The following is a 25,507-nucleotide window of genomic DNA, read 5'->3' on the forward strand; positions in this document are numbered from 1 at the left end:
ATGCACTTATAGAGGAAGATGAAGATGATGCATATAAAAGTTCAACGAGTTCAGGATCTCAGGAACGAGTATCCATATACTTTGGCCAAATCCAAGACATCAACTCACTATGGTCATATCAACAAACACTTGTTAAACTTGATACAGCTTAGCTTGAGGTCTAAAGTTTTTCAAAGGTAGTCTTAATTTTATTTTATTTCTTAGAATATTGTAGAATCTTCAGGAGGTGAATCATAGAACAGAGAATGAATCTCTTCTAAAGATTTGCCTTTGGTCTCTGGAACGAGCTTGGCTGTGAAAACAAATCCAAGGAACATCACTGTGGCAAAGAGGATAAATGTTCCTGCAATAGATTTATTTTTCTCAGTTCATGAAGAAGATCATTTGTTTAGTTATAGTAAAACATTTTTGATTGTATACAATAAATATAAAAGATTAACTACCTGTAGAACTCCACTGAAGCAAGAAACTGAAGAAGTAAGTTACGACCCATGAGCTTATAGAGGTGACCAAGTTACACACTGTTCCTGCCGCTCCCTTAACATCTACTGGATAAATCTATAAAATAAATGAAGATAAAAACATTTGGTCATACTTAACAATAAATGAGTTAACATTTAGATACTTGTGATTATATTTTTTAAAAGTCTTTAATTTACCTCTGATGCCACAATCCATGGTAGCGGTCCCATGCCTAATCCGTATGATGCAAAATATACCTAAATAATATACGCAAAACACAATTTTTACATTGGCATTGTTTAAATAGTAATGTTTAATTAAAATTACTTATTGTGATGATAGTTTATGTATTACCATAACACTAATGAGAGCCAAGATAGGTGTTCCTGTTTCCCAGCAATTGTTCTTCTGCAAAGTAACAAAACAAGAGAAATTACAATCAAAACTGAAACCAAACCATCGGTTTATAGTAGAGTATACTGAGCATGCCTGCAAGATGAATGAAATGGCCGTTGCAAGACACCCCAAGAACATTCCAGCTTGAGAAACCTACAATCACTCAACAAAATCACTCCTATGTTTTCATCAAAACCCAATCAAATAACCTATCATGTTTGGTTATTTAGACTTTCCTATATGACTATTGAATTGTATTTTACCAGTAGGAGGGAACGTCTTCCGGATACATCCACAAGCACAGTACCTAAAATGCCTCCAATCATCTAGAAGAATATGTGTTTAAAATGATTATTTACAGAATGTTATATGTAAAAAATTTGGAAAAAAATAAGCATGCTCTATATGATCTTATATCAGTAAAAACCTGAATGATTGATGTTGATATGAATCCAACGTCACTGGATACACCTGATTATCGAATAATTATTGACTGGTCGATGAAGCAAGATCGGAGAGAAAAGTAAGGTTTTATTTACCAGTAGAGGTGAATATGGAGTCAGTGTAAAATGTATAACCATTAAGACCTCCAAGTTGAGGCAGAGCTATAAGAACTATACCAATCTGTGTAAACCATTGGGTTAGCTAATCAAGAAAATGCACACAAAAAAAAAAGTTATCAAAGTTTGTTTTCTCCTCTCTTTTTGTAAGAGTTACTTACAGTAAGTGACAACACGTATTTTCTCTGAAACAGCTTGAAGAAACCATGGCTATTGACGTCTTGGTGTTGTTTAACGTGTTGTGTATATTCCTATTGGGATATCAATGTAAGAAACAACAGATGCATCTCATATATAACTATTCATGCATATATATGTATTCATATATTCTTACTACTATCTCTCTTGCTTCATCTGATACATCCGATTTGGCTCCTCGTAGGCTTAACAAAACGGCCTCGACCTCCTTTTCCTTTCCTACTTTGGCCTATGAACACATATATATAGTTTCTTTAAACAAGGTTCTAACATGTAAAAACATGAATGTTATGTTTTCAATACTTAATGTTTTTTTTATAATTTTATAGTTTCCAGAAGGCAAACAGAAATGCTAAAATGTAAGACATAAATTTTTTGCTTTAAAAATAAGCATGCACTTACTAGCCATCTAGGAGATTCAGGGATGAAGAAAAGAAGAGGCACAATCATAAGACAAGGTATAGCTCCTGTCCAAAGACAAAACACAATACCATTTGTACAATGTTTTTCTTCCTTATAAGGAAATAAAGAACAGTCTAATTTTTGCATTCAATAAGAATTAATGTCTTTTGCCTACCTAAAATAGCTAAATCGCGCCAAGCAACGACTGTTCCAAGTGCATACAAGACGGATATACCAACGCCAACAGATAACTGAAGAACATAAGACATATTGTATTGAATGAAAATTACATTTTTAATATGATAGATTCAAGACTGTTCCAAGTGCATACAAGACGGATATACCAACGCCAACAGATAACTGAAGAACATAAGACATATTGTATTGAATGAAAATTACATTTTTAATATGATAGATTCAAGATTTTGGTTCTCTTAATTTACCTGAGACAAGGAAGAAGCAGCTCCCCGCAAATGTCTTGGTGCTATCTCGGTGATGTAAACCGGTCCCTAATATTAATGTTTATCAGATTATATGATGTATAACAAAAATATCATTCCAAACGAACCTACAACACATATATTCAAATGTTTAATTATCTCATTTCTAAGATATTCAGATTCAAGTCTTAAAAGGTTCAAAAAACATTTTGAATTTACCAGATTAATTAATAAATCTAAAACCAAACCTTACATTTACAAAAAAATTATATAAAATATGTCTATAATATATTAATATACCCAAACAAAGTTGGTTAAACACCTCTAGTTTTCCGATGAAAAAAAAACACCTCTAGTTTTATTCATTCATACCAAATATGAGCTGATGCCGACTGAGATCCCTTGCAAAAACCTTCCAATATCGAGCAGCCAAACACCCTATATATATATATATGTTCACAGGAATTAAAGATCAGAAATAAAAATGAGATATCTTAAGGAATTATAATAATTTAACGACTTAAAACATGTTGGGAAAGTTAGCAGATAATATTTTCTTCGAGCGGTTAAGATGAAATGTAGACGATTTATGTTTGAGATAGCCTTCGTATTTTAGGAAAGGGATTTGCTACTCAAACTTTGTATTTAGAGAGTGTTTTATGACTCTCTTAGAAAGAACTCTTTCTCAAAAACTACTCTTGATTTATGATTGCTTTTGCTTGTTGTGGGATGATTACAGATGGTGCTAGACACCCCTATTTATACAAGTGAAGGAGCACACTCTAACATGTTCTAGATTTCTCTAAATTATTATTTTATTTCAAAATATCTAACTCCATAACTTTCTCTCTTCTTCTCCATAATTCTAGATAATTCTTTCTCCTTGTGCTCTTCTTTTGGGCTCTTAATATGGATCATGATTTTGGGTTTTGGGCTAATGGAGGAAAAAATCAACAAATCTCCCCCTTTCCGACTTAGCCCGAAACCGTTGTCATGCCGGTGCCTTTGCAGCAATCTTCAAACTTCTTGATCGGTAATATCTTGGTCATAAAGTCTGACCAGTTTTCGTCAGTGTGTACCTTGTTGAGATGTATGAGCTTCTCTTCAAGAACTTCTCGGATCCAATGATGTCGAATATCAATGTGCTTTGAGCGAGAGTGAAACGTCAGATTCTTTGCTAAGTGAATAGCACTTTGGTTGTCACATAGCATGTTGTACTTGTCTTGCTTTACTCTCAACTCAAGCAAGAAGTTCTTCATCCATAGCATCTCCTTGCACGCTTCCGTTGCTGCGATGTACTCTGCTTCCATGGTGGATAAGGCAACACACTTTTGTAGTTTTGATTGCCAGGAAACAGCTCCCCATGCAAAGGTAGTCACAAATCCTGATGTCGATTTCCTTGAATCCTTATCACCAGCACAATCTGCATCGGTGTAACCGTTCAGCTCCAATTTTCCATTGCCAAAACATAGACACTTCTTCGTTGTGCCTCGTAGATAGCGTAGGATCCACTTAGCTACTTTCCAATGCTTCTTTCATGGATTCGCTAGAAAGCGACTTACAACTCCTACAGCATAGGCAATGTCGGGTCTGGTGCACACCATAGCATACATGAGACTGCCCACTGCTGATGCATATGGGGTAGTCTTCATTTCCTCTTTCTCCTTCTCACTTGTTGGACTTTGCTTCGAACTTAGCTTGAAATGTCCACCAAGTGGAGTGCTCACCAGCTTTGCTTTGTGCATGTTGAATCTCTCCAACACCCTTTCAACATATCGTTCTTGGGACAACCATAAAAGCTTCTTTGGTCTATCCCGAGTGATCTTCATTCCAAGAATCTGTCTCGCTTGCCCCAGATCTTTCATCGCAAAACACCTTCCCAAATCTTTCTTTAATGTGGCTATCTTGTTGCGATCTTGGCCCACAATTAACATATCATCAACATAGAGCAATAATATGAGAAAGTCGCCGCTTTCGTACCTCTTTATGAAAACGCAATGATCATTCTTGGTTTTCTTGAAGTTGTGATCCACCATGAAGGAGTCAAACTTTTTGTACCATTGTCTTGGAGCGTGCTTGAGGCCGTAAAGACTCTTCTTTAATCGGCACACCAAGTCTTCTTTTCCTGGAACCTTGAATCCTTCAGATTGCTCCATATAGATCTCCTCCTCGAGTTCACCATGTAGAAAGGCCATCTTGACATCGAGTTGTTCAATCATCAAGTCTAGAACCGCTGCTAGACCAAGAACCACTCGGGATAGAGGACATCTTCACCACTGGAGAGAATATTTCTTCAAAATCTATGCCTTTCTTCTGGTTGAATCCTTTCACAACTAATCGAGCTTTGTATCTTGGATTTGAGATTCTCTCTTCATACTTCAACTTGTTCACCCACTTGTTCTTCAAGGCTCTCTTTCCTTTTGGTAGCTTCATCAGCTCATAAGTGTGATTATCATGCAAGGATTGCATTTCATCTTGCATAGTTTCAACCCACTCATCTCTATGAGTGTCTCCTATGGCCTCCTCATAGCTTTGAGGCTCCCCCTCATCTGTAAGATTAACGTACTCATCTCAATAATATCTTACAGATAGTTTTGTCTCTCTTCCAGACCTTCTTGGCTCATGTTCTTCCTCTGGCTCCACTTGAACTTCTTCTTCACCTTCATCATCATTCGGATCCATGATGGGATCCCCTTCGCCATCATCTCCAATCACTTGTTCATGATCTTGAGGCTTATGAGAGTCTTCATTCCTTACAACCCTTAGCTTTGGTTTCTTTAATTTGTTGATGTCTTCGATTGTTTGATCTTCGAAGAAAATAACATCTCTGCTCCGGATAATTTTTATGTTAACCGGATCCCAAAGCCGATAGCCAAAATCATCTCTTAGTGACCCAAGATAGATGAACTCTTTAGTCTTGGAGTCTAGCTTGGCTCGTTCATCCTTAGGTATATGGACAAACGCTCTGCAACCGAACACCTTCAAATGGTTGTAAGAGACCTTCTTACCCGACCAAACTTCCTCCGGGACATCGCCTTCTAAAGGAACTGATGGTGTAAGATTTATGACGTCCACTTCAGTTTTTATGGCTTCTCCCCAAAATGGCTTGGGTAGTTTAGCGTGAGAGAGCATGCACCAAACTCTTTTTGTGATCGTTCGATTCATTCTTTCTGCTAGCCCGTTCAGTTGTGGCGTCTTTGGTGGTGTCTTCTCCATTCTGATTCCATGAGCTTTGCAAAACGCTTCAAAGGGACCTCGATACTCTCCACCATTGTCATATCGTACACACTTGAGTTTTTGATCCATATTTCGCTCTGCTTGGGCTACAAACTCCTTGAAAGCATCAAGAACTTGATCTTTTGACTTCAAAAGATGTATCCACACCTTTCTTGAATGGTCATCAATAAAGGTGACGAAATATGATGCACCTCCATTGGATTTCTCGGACATGGAGCATACGTCGGTATGCACAAGATCAAGAATATGCCTTTTTCTTATAGGCGTAGACGATCTTCGGAAAGCGACTCTATGTATTTTTCCAGCTAAGAAATCATGACATGGTGAGAGAGAAATACCTTTCATATCAGGAAGAAGTTTCTTGCGAGAAAGTATATTTAAACCTTTCTCACTCATATGCCCGAGTCTTCGGTGCCATATATCCATGTCATCACTTGCGACATTTACTTCTTCCTTGCAAAGCTTGGCTTGAGTCACGTATAATGAGCCTTCTTTTTTTCCTCGAGCCATGATCAAACTTCCTTTGGTTAACTTCCATTTGCCACCACCAAAATGACTGTCCAAGCCGGCATCATCAAGCTTTCCGGTTGATATGAGATTGAGTCGCATGTCGGGAACATGTCTCACATCCTTGAGAACTATCTTACATCCAGTGTTTGATGTAAGAATAACATCCCCCTTTCCAACAATCTTGCTTCTTCCTTGATTTCCCATTTGAACATTACCAAAGTGGTGACTTTGGTAGGTTGTGAAAAAGCTTCCATGAGGGGTGACGTGAAAAAGGCACCAGAATCAATGATCCATGAGCTATCATCAGAGCTAAGATTACATTCTCCAACGAGATATAATTCTTCGCTCTGGTCTTCCACAATGGTGGTAGTCTTGTCTTCATGCTTCTTTGTAGTATTGAGCCAGTCTGGTTTGATATTACCGGCTTGTTTGTCTTTCTTGAAAAACCGACATTCCGACTTCATGTGATCCGGCTTGCCACAGTAATAGCAAGTAACTCTCGGACGTGACTTAGATCTTCCTCGATATTGGTCTCGTCCTCTGCTTCTGTTTTGACCACGAGTCTCTTCTCTACCTCGTCTATCAACAATGTTAGCTTCTGAATAAGAACTCGAACCTCGCTCCTTCCTGCGAACTTCTTCGTTTAGAAGGCTATCAGTGACGGTGTCCATGGTAAGTTTTCCCTCCGGTGCTGAATTGCTTAGAGTGACAACTAGTGTGTCCCAACTCTCTGGTAGTGAACTAAGGAGTAAAAGAGCTTGCATTTCGTCTTCAACCTTCATATCAACTTTGTTAAGCTGATTTACAATCCCCTTGAAATTGTTCAAGTGCTCCATCATGCTCTGGCCATCCTTGTACTCCAACTTCACCAACCGTCGAACAAGAAGAGTTTTGTTTCCGAGGTGTTTTCTTTTGAATCATGGATTCAAGTTTTGTCCATAATTCAAAAGCATTTGTGTAGGTAGAGACATGTTCAAAGAGAAATCGGTCGACATACTTGCGTATTACGGCAACCACTTTTCTATTAAGAATCTCCCATGCTTTATCATCCTTTCCTTCTGACTTATCCTTCATGATGATGGGCTCATGCAAATCCTTGCAATAAAGGTGATCTTCCATCATCTATTTCCAATACGAGAAGTTGTCCGTCGTGAGCTTGAACATGTCACCTTCAAAGGTAACGGTGGCCTCCATCTTCACTAATTCAAAGATAACGGTAACCTTACTCTGATACCAGCTGGAAAAGTTAGCGGATAATATTTTCTTCGAGAGTTTAAGATGGAATGTAGACGGTTTATGTTTGAGATAGCCTTCGTATTTTAGGAAAGGGATTTGCTACTCAAGCTTTGTATTTAGAGAGTGTTTTATGACTCTCTTATAAAGAACTCTTTCTGAAAAACTACTCTCTGTTTATGATTGTTTTTGCTTGTTGTGGGATGATTACAAATGGTGCTAGGCACCCCTATTTATACAAGTGAAGAAGCACACTCTAACATGTTCTAGATTTCTCTAAATTATTATTTTATTTCAAAATATCTAATTCCATAACTTTTTTTTTTCTTCTCCATAATTTTAGATAATTCTTTCTCCTTGTGTTCTTCTTTTGAGCTCTTAATATGTATCATGATTTTGGGTTTTAGGCTAATGGAAGAAAAAACCGACAAAACAAATTAAAAATAAATATAATAAAAAGGGAAAATAGCGAACCTTGCCAAATGCAATGGCGAACCAGCCAATTATGACAAGGATGTTAGTAATCCACATTGTCTGATTCAAGAAGAGAATAACAAAAAAAAACCAAAAGATGATTATACGCATGATTAAATACAGTTTGTAGTGATAAATTGATTTTCCTTAATTGGAAACTTACGTTGACACGACCAACCAAATCTGTTAATTTCCCACAGATTAGTGCTCCAAGAATTAGTCCAACAGTCAATATCGATCCAAAAAGTGAATACTGAGCAGAAAAAATAATAATAATAACAAGTTGAAAATTAGCTTAACCAAAAACAGATAACCGGAAATAAACTAAAAAAACAGATAAAATTGAACTTACATCAGCTATGGATAGATTCAAGTCTTTCATGATACTGGACTGTGTGGGAGCCGTATATCCAACCTGTGAGAATAAGAAAGAAAAGTATGTAATTAAAATGAAATATGCATGAACTCATTTTAGATTTCAATCCCAAAAAAAAAAAAAAAAAAAATCAAGAACTAAAGAATTGAATTTAGGAACTCACAATGCAACCAAAGGAAAAGGCACCGCAAGAACATGTAGTGAAGGCAAGAACAAAAGGTCTCGTGGAGACATTTGATATTTCAGACAGAAGTGAAGTGGATGATGATTTATCTGGACAAGCTAATAAACCTTCTTCCGCCATTTTTTCAGAATCTGAGATTATTAAGGAACACAATCACTCACAAGAAAGCTCTGCTTTTTTCTTTATGAGAATTTTAAGGTAGAATCATTATATTTGAATATTTAAACTTAATACATAAGATATAAATTTGAGAAAATGCTCAAACCTTTTTTGAGTGTTGAGGTTACTTCGTCCGTCTCCTGAAGCAAGAAATTGCAGAGCTGAAACACAACACCCTTTTTCTAGTAATGGTTTGTCAGTTCGATTTTGTTTTTATGGACATGGAATTTTTAAAAGAATATAAGTTTCGTCAACAAAAACAAAAAAATCATAATTGGTGTCAAAAATCATAATGAGGGTCTTGAATAAATGGGACCCTTAATAAATTGTTATTAATGCGTTGAGAAAAAAAAACTGTTAATAAATATGTTGGGGAAAAGTTTGGCGTTGGTACCTACCTTGCTCAATGTTGATTAAGGTTGCATGAAATGTTTATGAGGTATATGTTACTAGACAATCTGAAAAAATAAAACTCATAGTACGTAGCTAGGAGGCGAGAGCGCATATGATAATCCAACCATGCTAAATGGTTTGGCTAGCTTAGCTTCAACAGCCGTCAGATGATTTTAGGGTACTTAAGAATCAAATCTACAAAGACTAACTAAAATCATATAACTGTAATTCGATAAAGTAGAGTTGCAATAAGCTTTAACGAGTGTGTTGGGCGACTGAAATAATTAAAAACTCAAATCAAAGCTTCTAAAGTATTTTTTTCTAGTTAACTGCAATAGTGATAAATATCTCTAAAATAGTTTTGATATAAGGGATTACGTTCATTTGGTAGGTAGCCGCAACAACTGATAAGAATCACAACTATATGATAATTCATTTTGGTTTTCAAGTTTTCATAGATCAATATTTTCTTTTACGTACCCTTGTCGCAAAGCATACAACACTTAGGTTGGAATAATTTTTTTTTTGACTAAGGGCTTCACTTTAGGTTGGAATAATTACTAAAGAGTGATCATATATTTGCTATAAATCTCGCAAACCAACTACTATCATATAGAGTAAACATTAAAAAATGCACAATAGCCCTCTATCTAATATAACCCTCAACTGAAGTATATAAGATCGTCTGCTTTTGTACAAAACTCACAAAATCATGAAAGGATGTCGTTTTGGTAATTAATGGTTATTACGAAACTTGGTCAACCTGATTTGTTTTTTCTGTATATTTCTCAAAAGAAAAGAAAACAATAAATAGTAATGATATGTCTTTTCTTGAGTTTCAATAATGTAAATGTTTTGTGACCACAAAACATAACGATAGCCACCTACCACGCAGGCTCAGTCATGTTGCGACTACCAACCAGGCTCACTCACGTGCCAACTCCCATATTATCCATTCCCGGACAGCACCCGTAGACACGCACTGTTCTGAGTTTATGACATACAACCACCAACACATGATTTATGGGCCCGTATGACCCATTTTATGGACTTATATTATACTCCAATGTGTTGATCAAAAAAAAAAATTATACTCCAATGTTTTCACGTGTAAATTTATATATTTTGGGCCTTTTTGATACTTAGGCCTGTTTTAAGATTGTATTCTTTATCTGTTCATAACGCTTTTATAAGTTTTCATAATTACTCTTTTTCTCATGTATTCTTATTTTTTCTACTTATTTTCGTTCTATATTTTCGTTCTATTTATTTCGTTATTTCGTTCTATCTCTTTAATCCATCAAAAAGGACAATCATATTCAACATGTTTCTTAAAGTTTATTATGGACTCATGATTGCTTAGAAAAGAGCTGGCAAAAGCCAGAGTTGTTTAGCCGGTGAGTTGAGTTTTAGTTGATAAATCACACATCAGAACTTACCTTGTCCCATAATTGTCACACCCCTTCTTTAATTTTCATTTTCATTATTATTATTATGTTTATATTATTAGTAACAAAGGAGAGCCTAATGCCGGTGGAAATTTGTCTTTTTGTTTATCTAATTATGTTGACGTTTTTGCCGGCATGCTGACAGGGCCGGCTCAATGGTGTCATAGGCCCTAGGACAAAAAAAAAATTTAATTTTCAAATTTTTGTTTTTTTTGAAAAAATCTGATAGATATATGTTTTTTTTTCAAAATACCAGAAGTATTTTTAAAAATAAATCTATGGAAATAAAAAAAGTACTTTCATATAAAAAAAATTGGACCCCTTTTTTTATTTTTAATATAAAAATACATGTATTTTTTTTTTAAATCGGACCCTTATCTATTAAGAAATAGAGGGACAACGGATTGGGTCCGGGGCGGTCGCACCGCTCGCCCCCCTATCTAAGCAGGCCCTGCATGCTGAATGATAAAAAATGCGCCAGCTACGACATACTATTGAGTTTCTCAATTATTTTTTGTGTCTGATGATTATTGATAAAACTAGAAGATAACATGCGCACATGGACAAAGTGAGTTTTTGATATTAACGTTTGTTCATTAAATAGTTTTAAAATTTTGTAACATTATAATTTTTATCAACCGTAAAATGACGAATACAAATATCGATCTCTTAAATGTATCATCGTTGTTTAAGAGTTAAATAAATAAAAATAACAATTTTGTTCACTTTATATGGTACATAATTAAAATGCTTTTGACATAGATATATTTTAATATAAATATTTATTATTGACATTTTTTACTCATATGATTCTATTAACATTTGTATATTTTCTGTAACAAAAATTTAAACCGTTAATCACAAAAAGTTAATGTGAGATTTATCAATGCAAATTTCAAAATTAAAATATTAAGATGTTAATAATTTTTCAATGCAATTTTGAAATTAACATATTTATATATTTTTTATATAGTATATAATTTAATTTAAATGATATTAATATATATATATATAATATGAATATCTATTAATGAGACTTCATATTCAGACGATTTATGATCATTTGTATCTTGATTGAACAAAAAAAAAGTTAAACTATTGATTACAAAATTTTCAATGTGAGAGTTTTACCATTTTTAGTAATTTTTAGTTGTTTTAAAAAATTCAAAAATATAATATATTCAAAAATATCTATATTTTTATTATATGCTTACTGTGATTCTTTAGTTCTTTTTATAATATAAAATTAAATAAAAAAGAGAGAGGATACAAATAATTTTATCAAATATGTATTATTCATAATCATTAATTGTCATATATATGTTAATCATATTAGGTAATTCTGTAGTTTTTATTTAAGGAAAGAATCAATGATATTCTTTTGTACACTACTAATCAATTTGATAGTTAATTTAATAAAAAAGATAACATATATTTATATAAACCAACTTATTTTTTTAAAGATTCTAAGAATCATTGTAGTGAATAAACGTGGTTACGAAAACATGATGTAATACTCCACGTTAATATAGGGATAATAAATTTGTCATGATAATTTAATTTTTTTTTTTCCAAATTTCGGTACAAATATGAAAGAAACGAATTACTTTTACACATGACTTCTTTATATCTACGTATGAACGAATTTTTTAATCTACTTCACATATTTCTAAAACAACGTTCAAAGTAATTAAAACACACTTCTACTTAGGCCTAAGCAAAATAACCGGAACCGAAGAACCGAACTGCAACCGAACCAAAATACCTGAAACCGGAACCGGACCAATACCCGAACGGTTCCTATATTTTTATATCCGAAATAACCGAACCGAATCGGAATCGACCGAGAACTGAACGGATACCCGAATGTATAAAAATATTAATTATATATACATATAACTAAATATATATTTTAATTTAAAATTCTATTAAAAGTATCTGAAAATAGTTGAGGATAACTAAATTATTATAAGGTATCTGAACTACCCGAAAGTATCTGAAACTATCCGGATAGTTTTATCCGAAATATCCAAAGTAATCCGAAATATCCGAATTTTTTTTATCTAAATCATTCTAATTATTTGATATTTTACACTAAATAACCGATATTTTATCCAAATTATCCGAACTACCCGAATTATCCGAACCCGAACCGGATCCAAATGAGAACCGAACTTTTTTCTGATATTTTCCGGTTCCTAGCTACATTACTATCCGAATCGAACCCAAAACTATCCGAACTGAACCAAACCGAAAATAGGTCAAGTGTAATTTAAAAAATTTAATCTACCCAACTATCTCATTATGCGCACATGGCGGATTATTACTATATGTAGTGTTATGTTAGTTTGTAAGTTATATAAATGAACGGACAAAGCATTTGATACGAGTAAGCAATTTTTTTACGAGTAAGCAATTAATACATGTATATTTAATATTATGAGTTTATTACCGGAACATTCCTTATCATGTTGTTTTTGTTGATGAAAAGTAATCCTTACCATGTTGCTTCAATTATCGGATACCTTAGAAAATAGAGAGAATGAATTTCATGCATGCAAGTATTCTCATTGCCACCAAGAGGCAAAAAGCAGAGCAAACCTAACATATTTTGTTGACCAAACCTAGCATGTAATTAACTAATATATCAAATGGTCATTATTGACTAATTAACTAATATATCAACTGGCCAATAATGATATCTTTTATGAAACATGAGGTCAAGCTAAATTTTTAAATTTCATCTGACGGCCATCTTTGAAGCTTTTTCAATCTTGATAAACCATATTAAAACAACTGGGACTAAACCACAATAGTTGATCCATAAAATAATTGACATGAATTGTTTCATATATATTTAAAAACCAAAGTAAGAGGATTAAACAATTAATGAATTGAAAGAAAAAGTTCGATAGTGATATATATATATATATATGTATAATTAACTGATTAATAGATTTTCATATATAGACCAACTTTTCTTTAAAAAAATATGGGAATTTGAGTTAAATCTATACTTATGCAAATCAATATTGCAGATAGTATATTCCCTCGTTTATGCGTGTTGAATTGTTCACCGATGTCATATACTGTATGTTGCAAGCTTTTAACATTAGACCCAAAAAGATATATATATATATATATATATATATATGTTACAAGCTGAAACCTCCACTACAGAAATTTAGATATGTTTGCTGTAACCCTTATGAATCACGTAATATCTAATAAGTATGTTTAAACTATTGTAATGAATGAATGATATAGAGTACGAAAATGTGTGTGAAAGAGGCAGGCAGACAAGGTTGAGAAAAAAATAAATAATTTAATCCACATGTATATGCACAATATTACTCATATAATCATACACATGATTATTACTCCTCACATGGATTATTTCTCGCTCTCGCCCTCTTTCACTATATATGTATGTGTACTTCATGTTATTAGTTTGTAAAATCTTTCTAAATAACTTCAAAGGATACAAACTCAAAAAGGACCAATCAATGGCATTAATGATGAAGAATAATCCATACGAGTACACAAAGATGGAGAAAGAAGATGCCCAAGATTTGAGTCACACAAGAGCTCAATTTCTAATCCAGAAGGTTCTGGAACGGGCAGACCAGAAGACAAGACAGCAGCAACGGAGGAAGAGATCATCTGGACCGTTGATTATGATCAGAGTAGCTGGGTTAAGAATGAGAGTTGGTAAGAAACTAAGAAAGCTGAGGAAGAACAATACTTGTGTTTGCACCACTCTTATCTCTCGTTTCCTCAAACTGTTTAAACGATTTTGGTCATCTTCTCCTTCTTCTCCAACAATCTCTGATCTTTCTCCTTTATTCTCTCTTCAAGATTGATGATTTGGATTTGTTTTTTTTTAGTTGTATTGCATTCTCCTGTGCTTCCTACACGTCAATTAAAAGCTATATATGTGTCCTGAGAAAAGGCAAATAGCTTTATTAATTTCGGTTTGAAAAAGATAACCGGTTACTAAAAATATTAACGGAATGATTTAATTACTTTTTATTTTCACAACAATTGTTTTGCAACCAGTAGTACGATTTATAATTGGGGGGGGGGGGGGGGGGGGGGGGGGGTATTCCAATGGTTAGATTTACACTATTAATTGTTTTTAGTCTTTTGGAAGATTTTTTTTTTTTTTTCTTTTTGACAGCAAGACATTCACAGACTCATATTGACTCTGTAAACCAAATCGGCAACTCCGCATCCATATGAACGACGAAAGACGGTTGTTTCCTAGCACTACGTGCCAAGCTATCCGCCCTTTGGTTCTCCGTTCGGGGAACATGGATGATGTCTGAGTTGAAGAAGCTTCTTCGTAAAAGCTTGATATCTTCCAGATAGGTTTCAAATGTTGGCCATTCTTCTGGTTCCGAAACCATCTTCACCAATTGAGAACAATCCGTTGCAAACGTAACCTGAAACTGTCTTAGATTCTTCATACATTCCATTGCCCAAATCAATACCTCCACCTCCGAATGAAGAGGAGACAGACACGCCCTTACATTCCTTGCTCCTAATAAACCATCAAAACCTGGTAAGATACTATACCATCCTTGTCCCGAAAATAGTTCATTCTCTTTCCACGAACCATCTATAAAACACCATCGTCCTGTAGTTTCTAATGTAGGTCGGGCCTGTACTTGTCTCTCCCTTCGTTGATCAGTGTTAACCTGTGCTTCAGCCCAAAGTGTCGATTCCAGTTCTGCTAATCTAAGTGTTTCCCTTGGATCAATATCCAGACTACTAAACACTTTATTGTTCCGACCTTTCCATATATACCATAATATCCATGCAAATTGGTGGTCATCCATCTTTGGAGTAACTCGCCAAAAGAGATGATCCATGTTACCAAAAAACGAACAAGTTGGAAAAAAATCCGGACTCGATGTTATTTTAGATAGTGCCCACACTTGACGTGCTGGAGGACATTCAAAAAACACATGATTAATTGATTCCTCCGGGTCTCCGCATCGAGCACAACAAATTTCCCCTTGTATTCCTCTCCCCCGCAGATTCTTCATTACCGCTATACAACCTGAAACGAGTTGCCATAAAAAGTGCTTCAACTTCGGTGGGCACCGCACTTCCAAGCAGAAAGTTTTTAACGGATCCACTGTGGGTCCATAAAATTCTGGTGGTTTTTCCTTATCAGGATATACCCGTTCCACCTGATACCCTAATTTGACCAAATATTTCCCATTATTAGTGAAATGCCATCCATTCCTATCATCCATCTGATGTCTTCTTAATGGAATACTTTCAATAATTTGTGCATCATGAGGATCCACCAAAGCCCTGATTGCCTCAAGATTCCAAGTTCGGGATTCCAAATTAATGAGGGAATCCACTGTGAGATCCGGGTAACTGTTGTGAAGATTTTTGTTTGCTGGTCTCGGGCGAGTGGCTGAGATCCAAGGATCATTCCATACGGAAATAGATGAACCTGTTCCCACCCTTTTAATTAGTCCTTTACAAACCAGAGATCTAGCAGAGATCATACTTCTCCAGCCATATGACGGGGAGTAAGATCGGGTCGGTTCAAGGGGTGAAGCATTCCTATAGTACCGTCCTTTAAAGACTCTAGAGAAAAGAGTGTTTGGTTTCTCAATCAGCCTCCACAGTTGCTTTCCAAGCATCGCCGTGTTAAAATCCATAAGATCCTTAAAACCTAATCCACCATTGTCTTTGGGGAGGCATAACTTATCCCATGATTTCCAATGCATGCCTTTTGTGCTCCCTCCTGGACTCCACCAAAATTGAGCTACTGCGCTCGTTAATTTTTTAACAGTAGCTTTTGGTAATCGATAAACAGACATGACATGATTTGGCAGAGCCGTAACCACCGACTTAATAATCACCTCCTTCCCACCTTTAGTAAAATATCTAAAAGTCCATCCATTTACCCTCTTATTCAAACGTTCTTGAACAAATCCGAACACTTGGACTTTAGATCCCCCAAGGCTTTCGGGTAACCCTAGATAAGATCCCATTCCTCTTAAATTCTGAATACCCAAAATATTCCTCAACTCTTGTCGACTAGACTCTTCAATCTTATGACCAAATTGAATTGAAGATTTCTGAAAATTTATTTGTTGCCCGGAAACAGCCTCGTACTCTTTTAAAATCCTGAGAATAGTTTGACATTCTTCTCTGTTTGCCTTGCAAAAAAAAAGGCTATCATGTGCAAATAACAAATGAAAATGACCCGAAAGCCTTGTCTGGCAAAAAGTTATAAAAGGCAAAAAGTTATTCTTTCCTTCCTTCTGTAACTGAAAATGAAAATGACAAAAGAAATAATAGAAAAGAAAAAACAAAGACCAAAGACTTGTCTGGCCATCGTCAAACAAAAGTCTTCTTAAATCTTTCCTGCATCATTTTCTTCTTCTTAAAACCAAAGAAACATAATCTCTGAAGATCCCCATTGAACCAATGGGTTGTTGCGGCAGTAAAAGTCTACCAGCATCTGATCTCGTCACTGAACGAGAGCCTGCAGGGACCATACTGGGGAAGCCATTAGTAAAGTTCAAAAAGCTGTTCAAACTCCGTGAAGAACTAGGCAAAGGTGGGTTTGCCACAACCTACATGTGCCAAGAGATCTCCACAGGCCGTAGTTTCGCCTGCAAATCCATCCCCAAGAGGAACCTCACCAGCCAAGAAGCCGTGAAGACAGAGATTGAGATAATGGAAAACCTTTCAGGAGTATCCAACATCGTGCAGTTTCATGCTTCTTACGAGGACGAGAACTTTGTACACATCGTGATGGAGCTTTGTCGTGGTGGTGAGTTATTCGACAGGATCGATGCTTTGGTCAAGTCTCATAGATATTACACTGAGAAAGATGCTGCTGGAATTTTTAAGTCGATTGTGAACGCTGTCCAGATTTGTCATTCGATGAATGTGATTCACAGGGATGTTAAGCCAGAGAACTTCTTGTTCTCTAGTGATGATGAAGAGAGTTCTAAGCTCAAGGCCATCGACTTTGGTTGTTCTGTTTACATCAAAGAAGGTTAGATCTACTGAATCATCATCATCATAAGGACTTTGATTGTCATGACTGTTTGCTTATATTTTGCTTCAAATAATCAGTCATTCACAAAAGTTTGCTACCTTTACAATGCATAGAGCTATTTTTAGATAGTTTGATACTTAGAATGGTATTTTCAACAAGTCCAGGAGTAGAATTGAAGGAGAAAGTAGGCAGTCTTTACTACACTGCTCCTGAAGTGTTGAGAGAGGAAAGCTATGGGAAAGAGATCGACATTTGGAGTGCAGGTGTTATATTGTATATCTTACTCAGTGGCAGCCCTCCATTTGGAAATGGTAAAGGAGCTTAAGCTATAAATAATGACTTTGATTTGTTCTTCCTTTTCTTGGTGGTGGTTTTTAATCTGTGATTGTTTGTTTTGTAGATGATGAGATTAAGAAAGGAATAATTGGTTTTGATAGCCAACCTTGGCCTTGTATATCTGTGGGTGCAAAAGACCTTATCAAGAGGATGCTCAACAAAAACCAAAAGGAACGAATCTCTGCTGAAAATATTCTTGGTAAGCCTCTTTGTTTGAGATTTTGATCTTTGAAGGCATGATTGTTTGTGTTTGGTGGGTGTTGTGAATTTCTTATCAGGGCTGGCTCTGAAATTTTTGGGGTTTAAGCGATTTAGTATAGATTTCGATTAATAATAAATTTTTACAAATTTGGGGGCATGTATCTATATAAGCTTCAAGGACTGGCCCTGCTTCTTACAAGAATCTAGATTGAGCTTATAAACCCTTGCTTAGGCCTTATAAATACCTTATGTGAAGCTTGAAGTCCTTAGGTTGCTCTGTCTTGAATGTAATTGTGAGTTTATGGTTGTCTATAACTAGCAATACTTGTGGTTTTTATAGAACATCCTTGGATCTTGAGTGAAGCTCCTGATAAGCCTATTGATGGCGTTGTTTTGTCTCGTTTGAAGCAATTCCGAGCTATGAACAAGCTTAAGAAGCTAGCTCTCAAGGTAAAAGAAACTCGCTCTCTCATACTGCCTGAAAAATTCAGAATGTGATTTGTGTGTTGTTTGGTTTTGCAGGTTATAGCAGAGGGTCTATCAGAAGAGGAAATCAGAAGTCTTAAAACCATGTTTGAGAGTATGGATACCGACAAAAGCGGGTCAATCACCTATGAAGAACTCAAAACTGGGCTGAACAGACTTGGTTCTAAACTCCCTGAAGCTGAAGTTAAACAACTCATGGAAGCCGTAAGTACTCATAAACCATCTCTTTTGTTAATCTCATACGGAAAGAATCTGAAACACATAATGATGTATATATATATATTGTCAGGCTGATGTGGATGGTAATGGAACAATAGATTACACGGAGTTCATCACAGCGACGATGCATAGACACAGATTGGAACGTGATGAACATTTGCACAAAGCATTCCTACACTTTGATAAAGACAACAGTGGGTAAGTACTAAGTTCAATGAAGAGTTGCAAAAATGGAGAGAAATAGAATGTTCAAAACGTCAATGTATTTTGGTGTGTTTGTATTATAGGTACATAACCAAGGATGAGTTGGATATAGCCATGAAGGAGCATGGCATGGGAGATGAAGCTTGTGTCAAAGAAATTATATCAGAAGTTGATAAAGATAATGTAAGGATCACACTCTACATATTTCCCTTAATCCCGGTTTTACATCTAACCTGGTTCTGAATCTTGGAATGAATTCTTCACAGGACGGAAGAATAAACTATGAGGAGTTTTGTGCTATGATGAGAAGTGGTAACTTGCAGTCATAAGGGCAACTTATTCATCACTGATCATAAGCACTTGTTTCACTTGAAAGCGGTTTTGTTAAACCGGAGAAGAAGAGTTAAACCGGGGAAACCGAGGTGAGAGGTAGTTTGATCATGAAACTTGTGTTACATGTCTTTTTGTAACCAAATACACTATTACCAATTTATTCTTAAAACAACCTGAGATTGGTAGCTATGTTTACAATATTGACTTGAGGCAAGTAAAGAAACACCAAAAGTAGAAGGAGACCAAATATCACAAAACCAATCACAGAACAAACCGAAACTGGTAGCTCCTTAAGAGAGATACATGCATTCTGTGAGACCAAATACATGCATTATATATAAAAATACTGTATAAATATGATTATTTAAAGACTGTTAAAAAGACAGTTGAGATGAAGAGAAAAACAGAATACTAATATTTAAAGACCATTTTACCAACTTAAAATATATATTTAAAGACCATGTCAGTCAACTTAAAAACCCACACTTACCAACCAAGAAGATCATACTTGACAAACCATTCGAGGACATCAAGAAGCTTTATACCCTCCAAGAGAAACTCGGTGAAGGACAGTTCAGCATCACTCGAAAATGCGAGGAGAAGTCTACTGGTACGGCTTATGCTTGCAAGTCCATACTCAAGACGAAGCTAAAGAGTAAAGAAGATGAAATCTATGTGAAGCGAGAGATTCAGATCATGAAGCATTTGTCTGGACAGCCAAACATTGTTGAGTTCAAAAACGTTACGAAGACCAAGACTCTGTACACTTGGTGATGGAGCTTTGTGGCGGTAAAGGCTGCTTATTCGACAAGATGGCCAGTTCTCAGAGGCATCCTGAGAAAGATGCTGCTGGAATCATCAGGCAGATTGTGAATGTTGTGCAGGCTTGTCATTTCATGGGTGTGATGCATCGTGACATCAAGCCTGAGAACTTCTTGTTTTCGAGTAACGATGAGAATGCTATGCTTAAAGCAATCGACTTTAGATGTGCTGTCTTTATCAAAGAAGGTGATCTCTTTGATATGGTCAAGTAAGCCATATTACTTAATAGATTGTTATATTCATATCACTGATGCAGGAGAAGTATATAATGATCGTATTGGGACTGGTTGTTATGTTGTTCCTGAAGACTGAAGTATTACAAAGGACATTAGGGGAAAGAAGCTGACATTTGGAGTGCAGGGGTTGTTTTGTACATATACTACTCTGCGGCCAACCTCCCTCTGTGACTAGTAAAAAGAAACTTAATGCTTTCTTGATTTGTTTCTTCTTCATGGGGTTTGAAAATGTAGAACCTGAGGAACAGATGCTCTATGAGATACAGAATGCTCCAATTGATTTTGAGAGCCATCCATGGCCTTGTATATCTTCAGCAGCCACAGATCTTGTCAAGAAGATGCTTATCAGGAACCCCAAGAAACGAATCACTGCTGCTAAGTTTCTTGGTAAGCCTCTTTTCTTCTCTTTCTTTCTCTTGTTCCTTATGAATTGTCTTACTTAGCATGGGCATTTTATCCAAAACCCGAAAATCCAATTGGGACCAAACTCAATAAAAATTCTAACCAAAACTTACAAAAAACTGGATGGTTCCTATTTCCTTATGCTAAAAAGTTGAAACCAAACCGAGAACCAAATATTTGAAATACAATTCATTTACCTAAACATATTAGTTATATTTAGTTTTTAAATAAATATATATCTAACATATAATCTGTAAATGGAAATTATAAAAGAAGAATATACTTTTGGTTTTTTCTGTTCTACTAAGGTTTTTGGTTCTAAACGGTTTTGGGTTTAAAGCCGCTCAAATCGGTACTGTACGTAATTCGTTTCTACTTTGGATTTCATAAAAAATAGAATACCAATTCGAACCCGACTAGACCAAAACTTATCTGATCAAAAAAAATTATTGGTTCCTAAATGGATCCAAAGCATCCCAACTCAATAACCCAAAATCCGAATAACCCGACCCAATCCGAACCGTAAACCCAAATACTGAGGACTAGCTTTACTATTCTCTTGGTTGTTTATATAGGATAATGGTACCTAAGTGTAAAATCACAATTAATAAAAAGTCCTCTTATTCGATCAATCAAAACTCACAAATCACAAATCACCAAATTCATATGTTATGTCACAATTCAACATCTCCATATATATATATATATTTAAAGTCCTAAACACACTCAACATAGGAGAACAATATAACTCTTAATCATCAAAGACTTTCCTATTTATATATATAGCTTTTATCTCCAAGCTATTCTAAGCTTATCCCAACAGAAGCCTCCAGTATGCCTATTGATAGCATTGTTTCAACCCGTTTGAAACAATTAGGTAATATGAATAAGCTCAAGAAGGTAGCTCTAACGGTAAAAGTCTTTAGACCTAACTCTTGAAAGTATAATCTTAAAAAGCATACTAATTTCTAGAGTGGGTCGTATTTCCTACCTTTGCAGGTTATGGCAAAGAATCTATCAGAAGAGGAAATCAAAGGTCTTAAAACAACGTTCAATAACATCAATACAGATAAAAGTGGGACAGTCACTCCTGAAGAACTCAAAAGATGTCTAACTACACTTGGCTCTAAAGTCTCTGAAACAGAAGTGAAGCAACTAATAGAAGCCGTGAGTTATCATTACAGTCTCTTGCTTTATTTATTATTTTTTTTTTTGTATCCTTACAATTATAACCAACACATGATAAGGGCTTTTCACCCAATATAACGGTTGGAAGAAGAGATAAACCTGAGTAAACCGTGTTATAAAAAAAAAAAAAAAAAAAAAACCTGAGTAAACCGAGGTGAGAGTATTTGAAACTTAGCTCCTTGCAAGCAATCTACTTGTACTTTTTTTTTTCACTTGTACTTTTATTGAGAAGCTTACGACAAAAAGAGTTACGTATTTTGGTCAGAAGTGTGAAAGAAACTTATACAAAATATTCATACAGATCCAAAATGTGTACGGTACAGATAACTGGGTTATCTTACTAAACCAAATCAAACCGAAACACACTAATTTAATTTCTATCACTTGTTATCAGATATTTCCTCTGCTAGGGAGGACTCACAAGCACTGGTTGGTAGATATGCCACCTTTTTTTTTTTTTGAAGATCTCGGTTCCTCCATTTATACAACGCCACGTCAACAAAAGGGTCCCACATTCAAGACTTCGAGAAACAGAAAGGAGAATAAACCTTATCTCCAAACCTCATCCGTTACCTTCTCTTCCCTCCACTCAATTCCTCTTCTTTCGTTTCTCTTCCTTCTTACAATCAAAGAACATAGATAAGGTTAAACCAAAACACTGTCTGAACAAACAAAAAAACTTGTATTCTGTCTGAACAAGATCAAGAACAATGGCTTGCACTAATCTAACAACAATGTGGGGTGTTTCATCAAACCCATCTCTTTCCGACTCCTCCTCCTTGTCCTTCCGTTCCGTTCTCAACCCACTTCCTCTCCCAAACCACAACACCTCCCCTTCAAGATCCTCCTCCGTTGCTCCAATCCAATCCTCCCTCCGTGAGCTCAGAGACCGAATCGACTCAGTCAAAAACACTCAGAAGATCACCGAAGCCATGAAGCTCGTCGCCGCAGCAAAAGTCAGGAGAGCTCAAGAAGCTGTCGTCAACGGACGACCCTTCTCCGAAACCCTAGTCGAAGTTCTCTACAACATCAACGAACAGCTTCAAACCGATGACATCGATGTGCCCTTAACCAAGATCAGACCGGTTAAGAAAGTGGCCCTCGTCGTCGTAACCGGAGACCGTGGACTATGCGGTGGGTTCAATAACTTCATCATCAAGAAATCAGAGGCGAGGATCAAGGAGCTTCAAGGGTTAGGTCTTGACTACACCGTCATTAGCGTGGGAAAGAAGGGAAACTCGTACTTCCTCCGCCGTCCGTACATCCCCGTCGACAAGTACCTCGAGGCCGGAACCTTACCGACGGCGAAAGAGGCTCAAGCCGTTGCTGATGATGTCTTCTCTCTGTTTATAAGCGAGGAGGTCGACAAGGTCGAGCTCTTGTACACGAAGTTCGTGTCTTTGGTCAAATCGGAACCCGTGATCCACACGCTACTGCCTTTATCTCCCAAAGGCGAGATCTGCGACATTAACGGGAACTGCGTGGACGCTGCTGAAGACGAGCTCTTCAGGTTAACGACCAAAGAAGGGAAGCTGACGGTCGAGAGAGAGACTTTTCGGACACCGACCGCTGATTTCTCGCCGATCTTGCAGTTCGAGCAAGACCCTGTTCAGATTCTTGACGCTCTGTTGCCTTTGTATCTGAACAGTCAGATTCTTAGGGCGTTGCAGGAGTCGTTGGCGAGTGAGCTCGCGGCTAGGATGAGTGCGATGAGTAGTGCTTCGGATAATGCGTCGGATCTTAAGAAATCGCTTTCGATGGTTTATAATAGAAAACGTCAGGCTAAAATTACTGGTGAGATTCTTGAGATTGTTGCTGGAGCTAATGCACAGGTTTGATTCGTTATGAGCAGAACTCTTTTATAAATTTATATATATCATTTTCGGTCGTATAATGTATAATCGTCTAGAACTCTTATGATTTTTATATAATCATATGCCATTACAAACATAATGCGGTTGTATTTATTTTGGTCACTTCATTTGATAAAGTCTTCGTTGATGTTTTCGTGGATGAAGAGCTTTGGTAGGATCCTTTGAAGATATATGTTTTGTTTTTGTCATCATTTAGTTGAAAATCATACTATTTTTGTTTTTTTGTTATTACAAAATGTCTTCGAGATCAAGTGGTGAGTATAGCAAAACTAACATTACATGCTGTAATTTTTGATACGTAGATTACAGATTTTTTTATTAAATCTGGAATCAAAGTAATCTCAACTAGAGAACGAAACTTTGATAAGAAAAGAGATGAGTTCAACAAACAATCTATCTCATTAGATAGATTAGAAATATCAAATATGAGAATATAAAAGATGTAAATATTTATATAAGTTAAATGGTTAGAACAATTACTTGACTTTAATTGTATTTTTACTTTTTTGGCAAAGGGTACACAATGTGTCTTGAGATGGACTCAAATGAGCATAATTCATAAATGCATAATTCCCGCGAATTCATAGAATGTTTTGGAGGACATCCTTTAACGTTCATATCTGCACCAACACAAATAACTCAAGTTTCAGTCTACCATTTGGTAAAAACAAAGAGCATGAGACACTCTGAGATTTATTGAAACATTTTTACCTTGACCTTTATTGAAACGTGAAAACATATAGTACGACGTAGGTTTTCTTGATGACGGTTCTCTAACATTTCTTTAAGAAAACAAAACCTATTAGGAAATATGCAATATATTGACTTTACTAATTGGATTGTTTCCTTATTCTAAGATAGTGCATAATTAGAGATTTTATATATATGGTTGTAAAGCACGTTTGTAATCTTTCGAGAGAAATAAGATAAGTTTTCTCTAGATCTTTTATGGTATCAGAGCCAAGTTGGTTGTATGTGGTAATCGTAAAAAGAAGGGATCGATTATTCATAAACATTTGCGACAGTGGTAAAGATGACTACAGTTAGGTTGCTACTTCAAATTGCAGCTCGGAAAAATTAGGAAATACATTGGATGGATATGCATAATGCATTTCTTCATAGAGACCTGCAGGAGAAAGTGTATATAAGGTTACCACAAGGGTTTGATTCCTCTGAGAAAGGAGTGGTATGCAGATTGCAAAAGTCACTATATCAGGACTAAAACAGTCTTCGAAATGTTGGTTTGCAAAGCTTTCGAAGGCACTTTTGGGTTATGGATTCAAATAGAGTAGGGCGGATTACTCATTATTTTCATTGGTTCGTGATAAAATGCACTTACACGTTCTTGTGTATGTTGATGACCTTGTGGTGACATGAAGCTCAAGTGAGGTTATTCAAGAGTTTAAGACACATTTGATCAGTTGTTCTCATATGAAAGATTTGGATAAACTGAAGTACTTTCTTGGATTGGAAGTTGCACGAAACCCTGAGGATATATACTTGTCACAACAGAGAAAATATGCTCTGGATATTATTGCTGATACTGGTTTATTTGGTGGGAAGCCGATAGATTTTCCCATGGAGCCAAACCATCAGTTTGGGAGGTCGACTTCGCCATTACTCGCTGATCCAGAGAGGTATAGATGACTCGTTGGGAGACTGATTTACTTAGCTGCAATAAGACGGATATTGCCT

General features: G+C 35.9%; 4 protein-coding genes and 1 pseudogene across 5 annotated transcripts; 4 read left to right on the forward strand and 1 right to left on the reverse strand.

The window, feature by feature from the left end:
- Window positions 1-14: 14 nt before the first annotated feature.
- Window positions 15-8,924, reverse strand: LOC106411677 (sugar transporter ERD6-like 15). Of its 2 annotated transcripts, XM_022707106.2 has the most exons (19): window positions 8,738-8,924; window positions 8,452-8,603; window positions 8,265-8,327; window positions 8,076-8,165; window positions 7,913-7,972; window positions 2,831-2,896; window positions 2,462-2,527; window positions 2,194-2,269; window positions 2,019-2,083; window positions 1,753-1,845; window positions 1,580-1,669; window positions 1,398-1,482; window positions 1,286-1,329; window positions 1,122-1,184; window positions 952-1,011; window positions 817-870; window positions 660-719; window positions 444-558; window positions 15-343 (listed from the first exon to the last, which is right to left on the reverse strand). In XM_022707106.2, exons 2-19 carry the CDS (start codon window positions 8,590-8,592, stop codon window positions 201-203), a joined length of 1,434 nt encoding a protein of 477 aa, XP_022562827.1. In that variant the 5' UTR covers window positions 8,593-8,603; window positions 8,738-8,924; the 3' UTR covers window positions 15-200. The 2 variants fall into 2 exon arrangements, with proteins under 2 accessions (XP_022562827.1, XP_048624247.1); XM_048768290.1 differs by having other exon boundaries at window positions 817-1,011.
- A 5,054-nt stretch (window positions 8,925-13,978) lies between these two features.
- On the forward strand, window positions 13,979-14,335 carry LOC125592566. The gene has a single exon (XM_048767808.1). The coding sequence runs from the start codon at window positions 13,979-13,981 to the stop codon at window positions 14,333-14,335; it is 357 nt and encodes a 118-aa protein (XP_048623765.1).
- A 2,428-nt stretch (window positions 14,336-16,763) lies between these two features.
- LOC125592830 (calcium-dependent protein kinase 22-like) lies at window positions 16,764-19,490 on the forward strand. The gene is made up of 8 exons (XM_048768292.1): window positions 16,764-17,508; window positions 17,676-17,822; window positions 17,912-18,046; window positions 18,389-18,498; window positions 18,571-18,738; window positions 18,824-18,951; window positions 19,041-19,140; window positions 19,224-19,490. The coding sequence occupies exons 1-8, from the start codon at window positions 16,932-16,934 to the stop codon at window positions 19,284-19,286; spliced, it is 1,428 nt and encodes a 475-aa protein (XP_048624249.1). The 5' UTR covers window positions 16,764-16,931; the 3' UTR covers window positions 19,287-19,490.
- Window positions 19,414-22,088, forward strand: LOC125592567 (annotated as a pseudogene).
- A 405-nt stretch (window positions 22,089-22,493) lies between these two features.
- LOC106366891 (ATP synthase gamma chain 1, chloroplastic) lies at window positions 22,494-23,951 on the forward strand. The gene has a single exon (XM_013806568.3). It carries the CDS (start codon window positions 22,649-22,651, stop codon window positions 23,774-23,776), a length of 1,128 nt encoding a protein of 375 aa, XP_013662022.2. The 5' UTR covers window positions 22,494-22,648; the 3' UTR covers window positions 23,777-23,951.
- The last annotated feature ends 1,556 nt before the right edge of the window (window positions 23,952-25,507 follow it).

The sequence above is a fragment of the Brassica napus genome, chromosome C9, assembly GCF_020379485.1.
Source record: "Brassica napus cultivar Da-Ae chromosome C9, Da-Ae, whole genome shotgun sequence".
NCBI lineage: Eukaryota > Viridiplantae > Streptophyta > Magnoliopsida > Brassicales > Brassicaceae > Brassica > Brassica napus.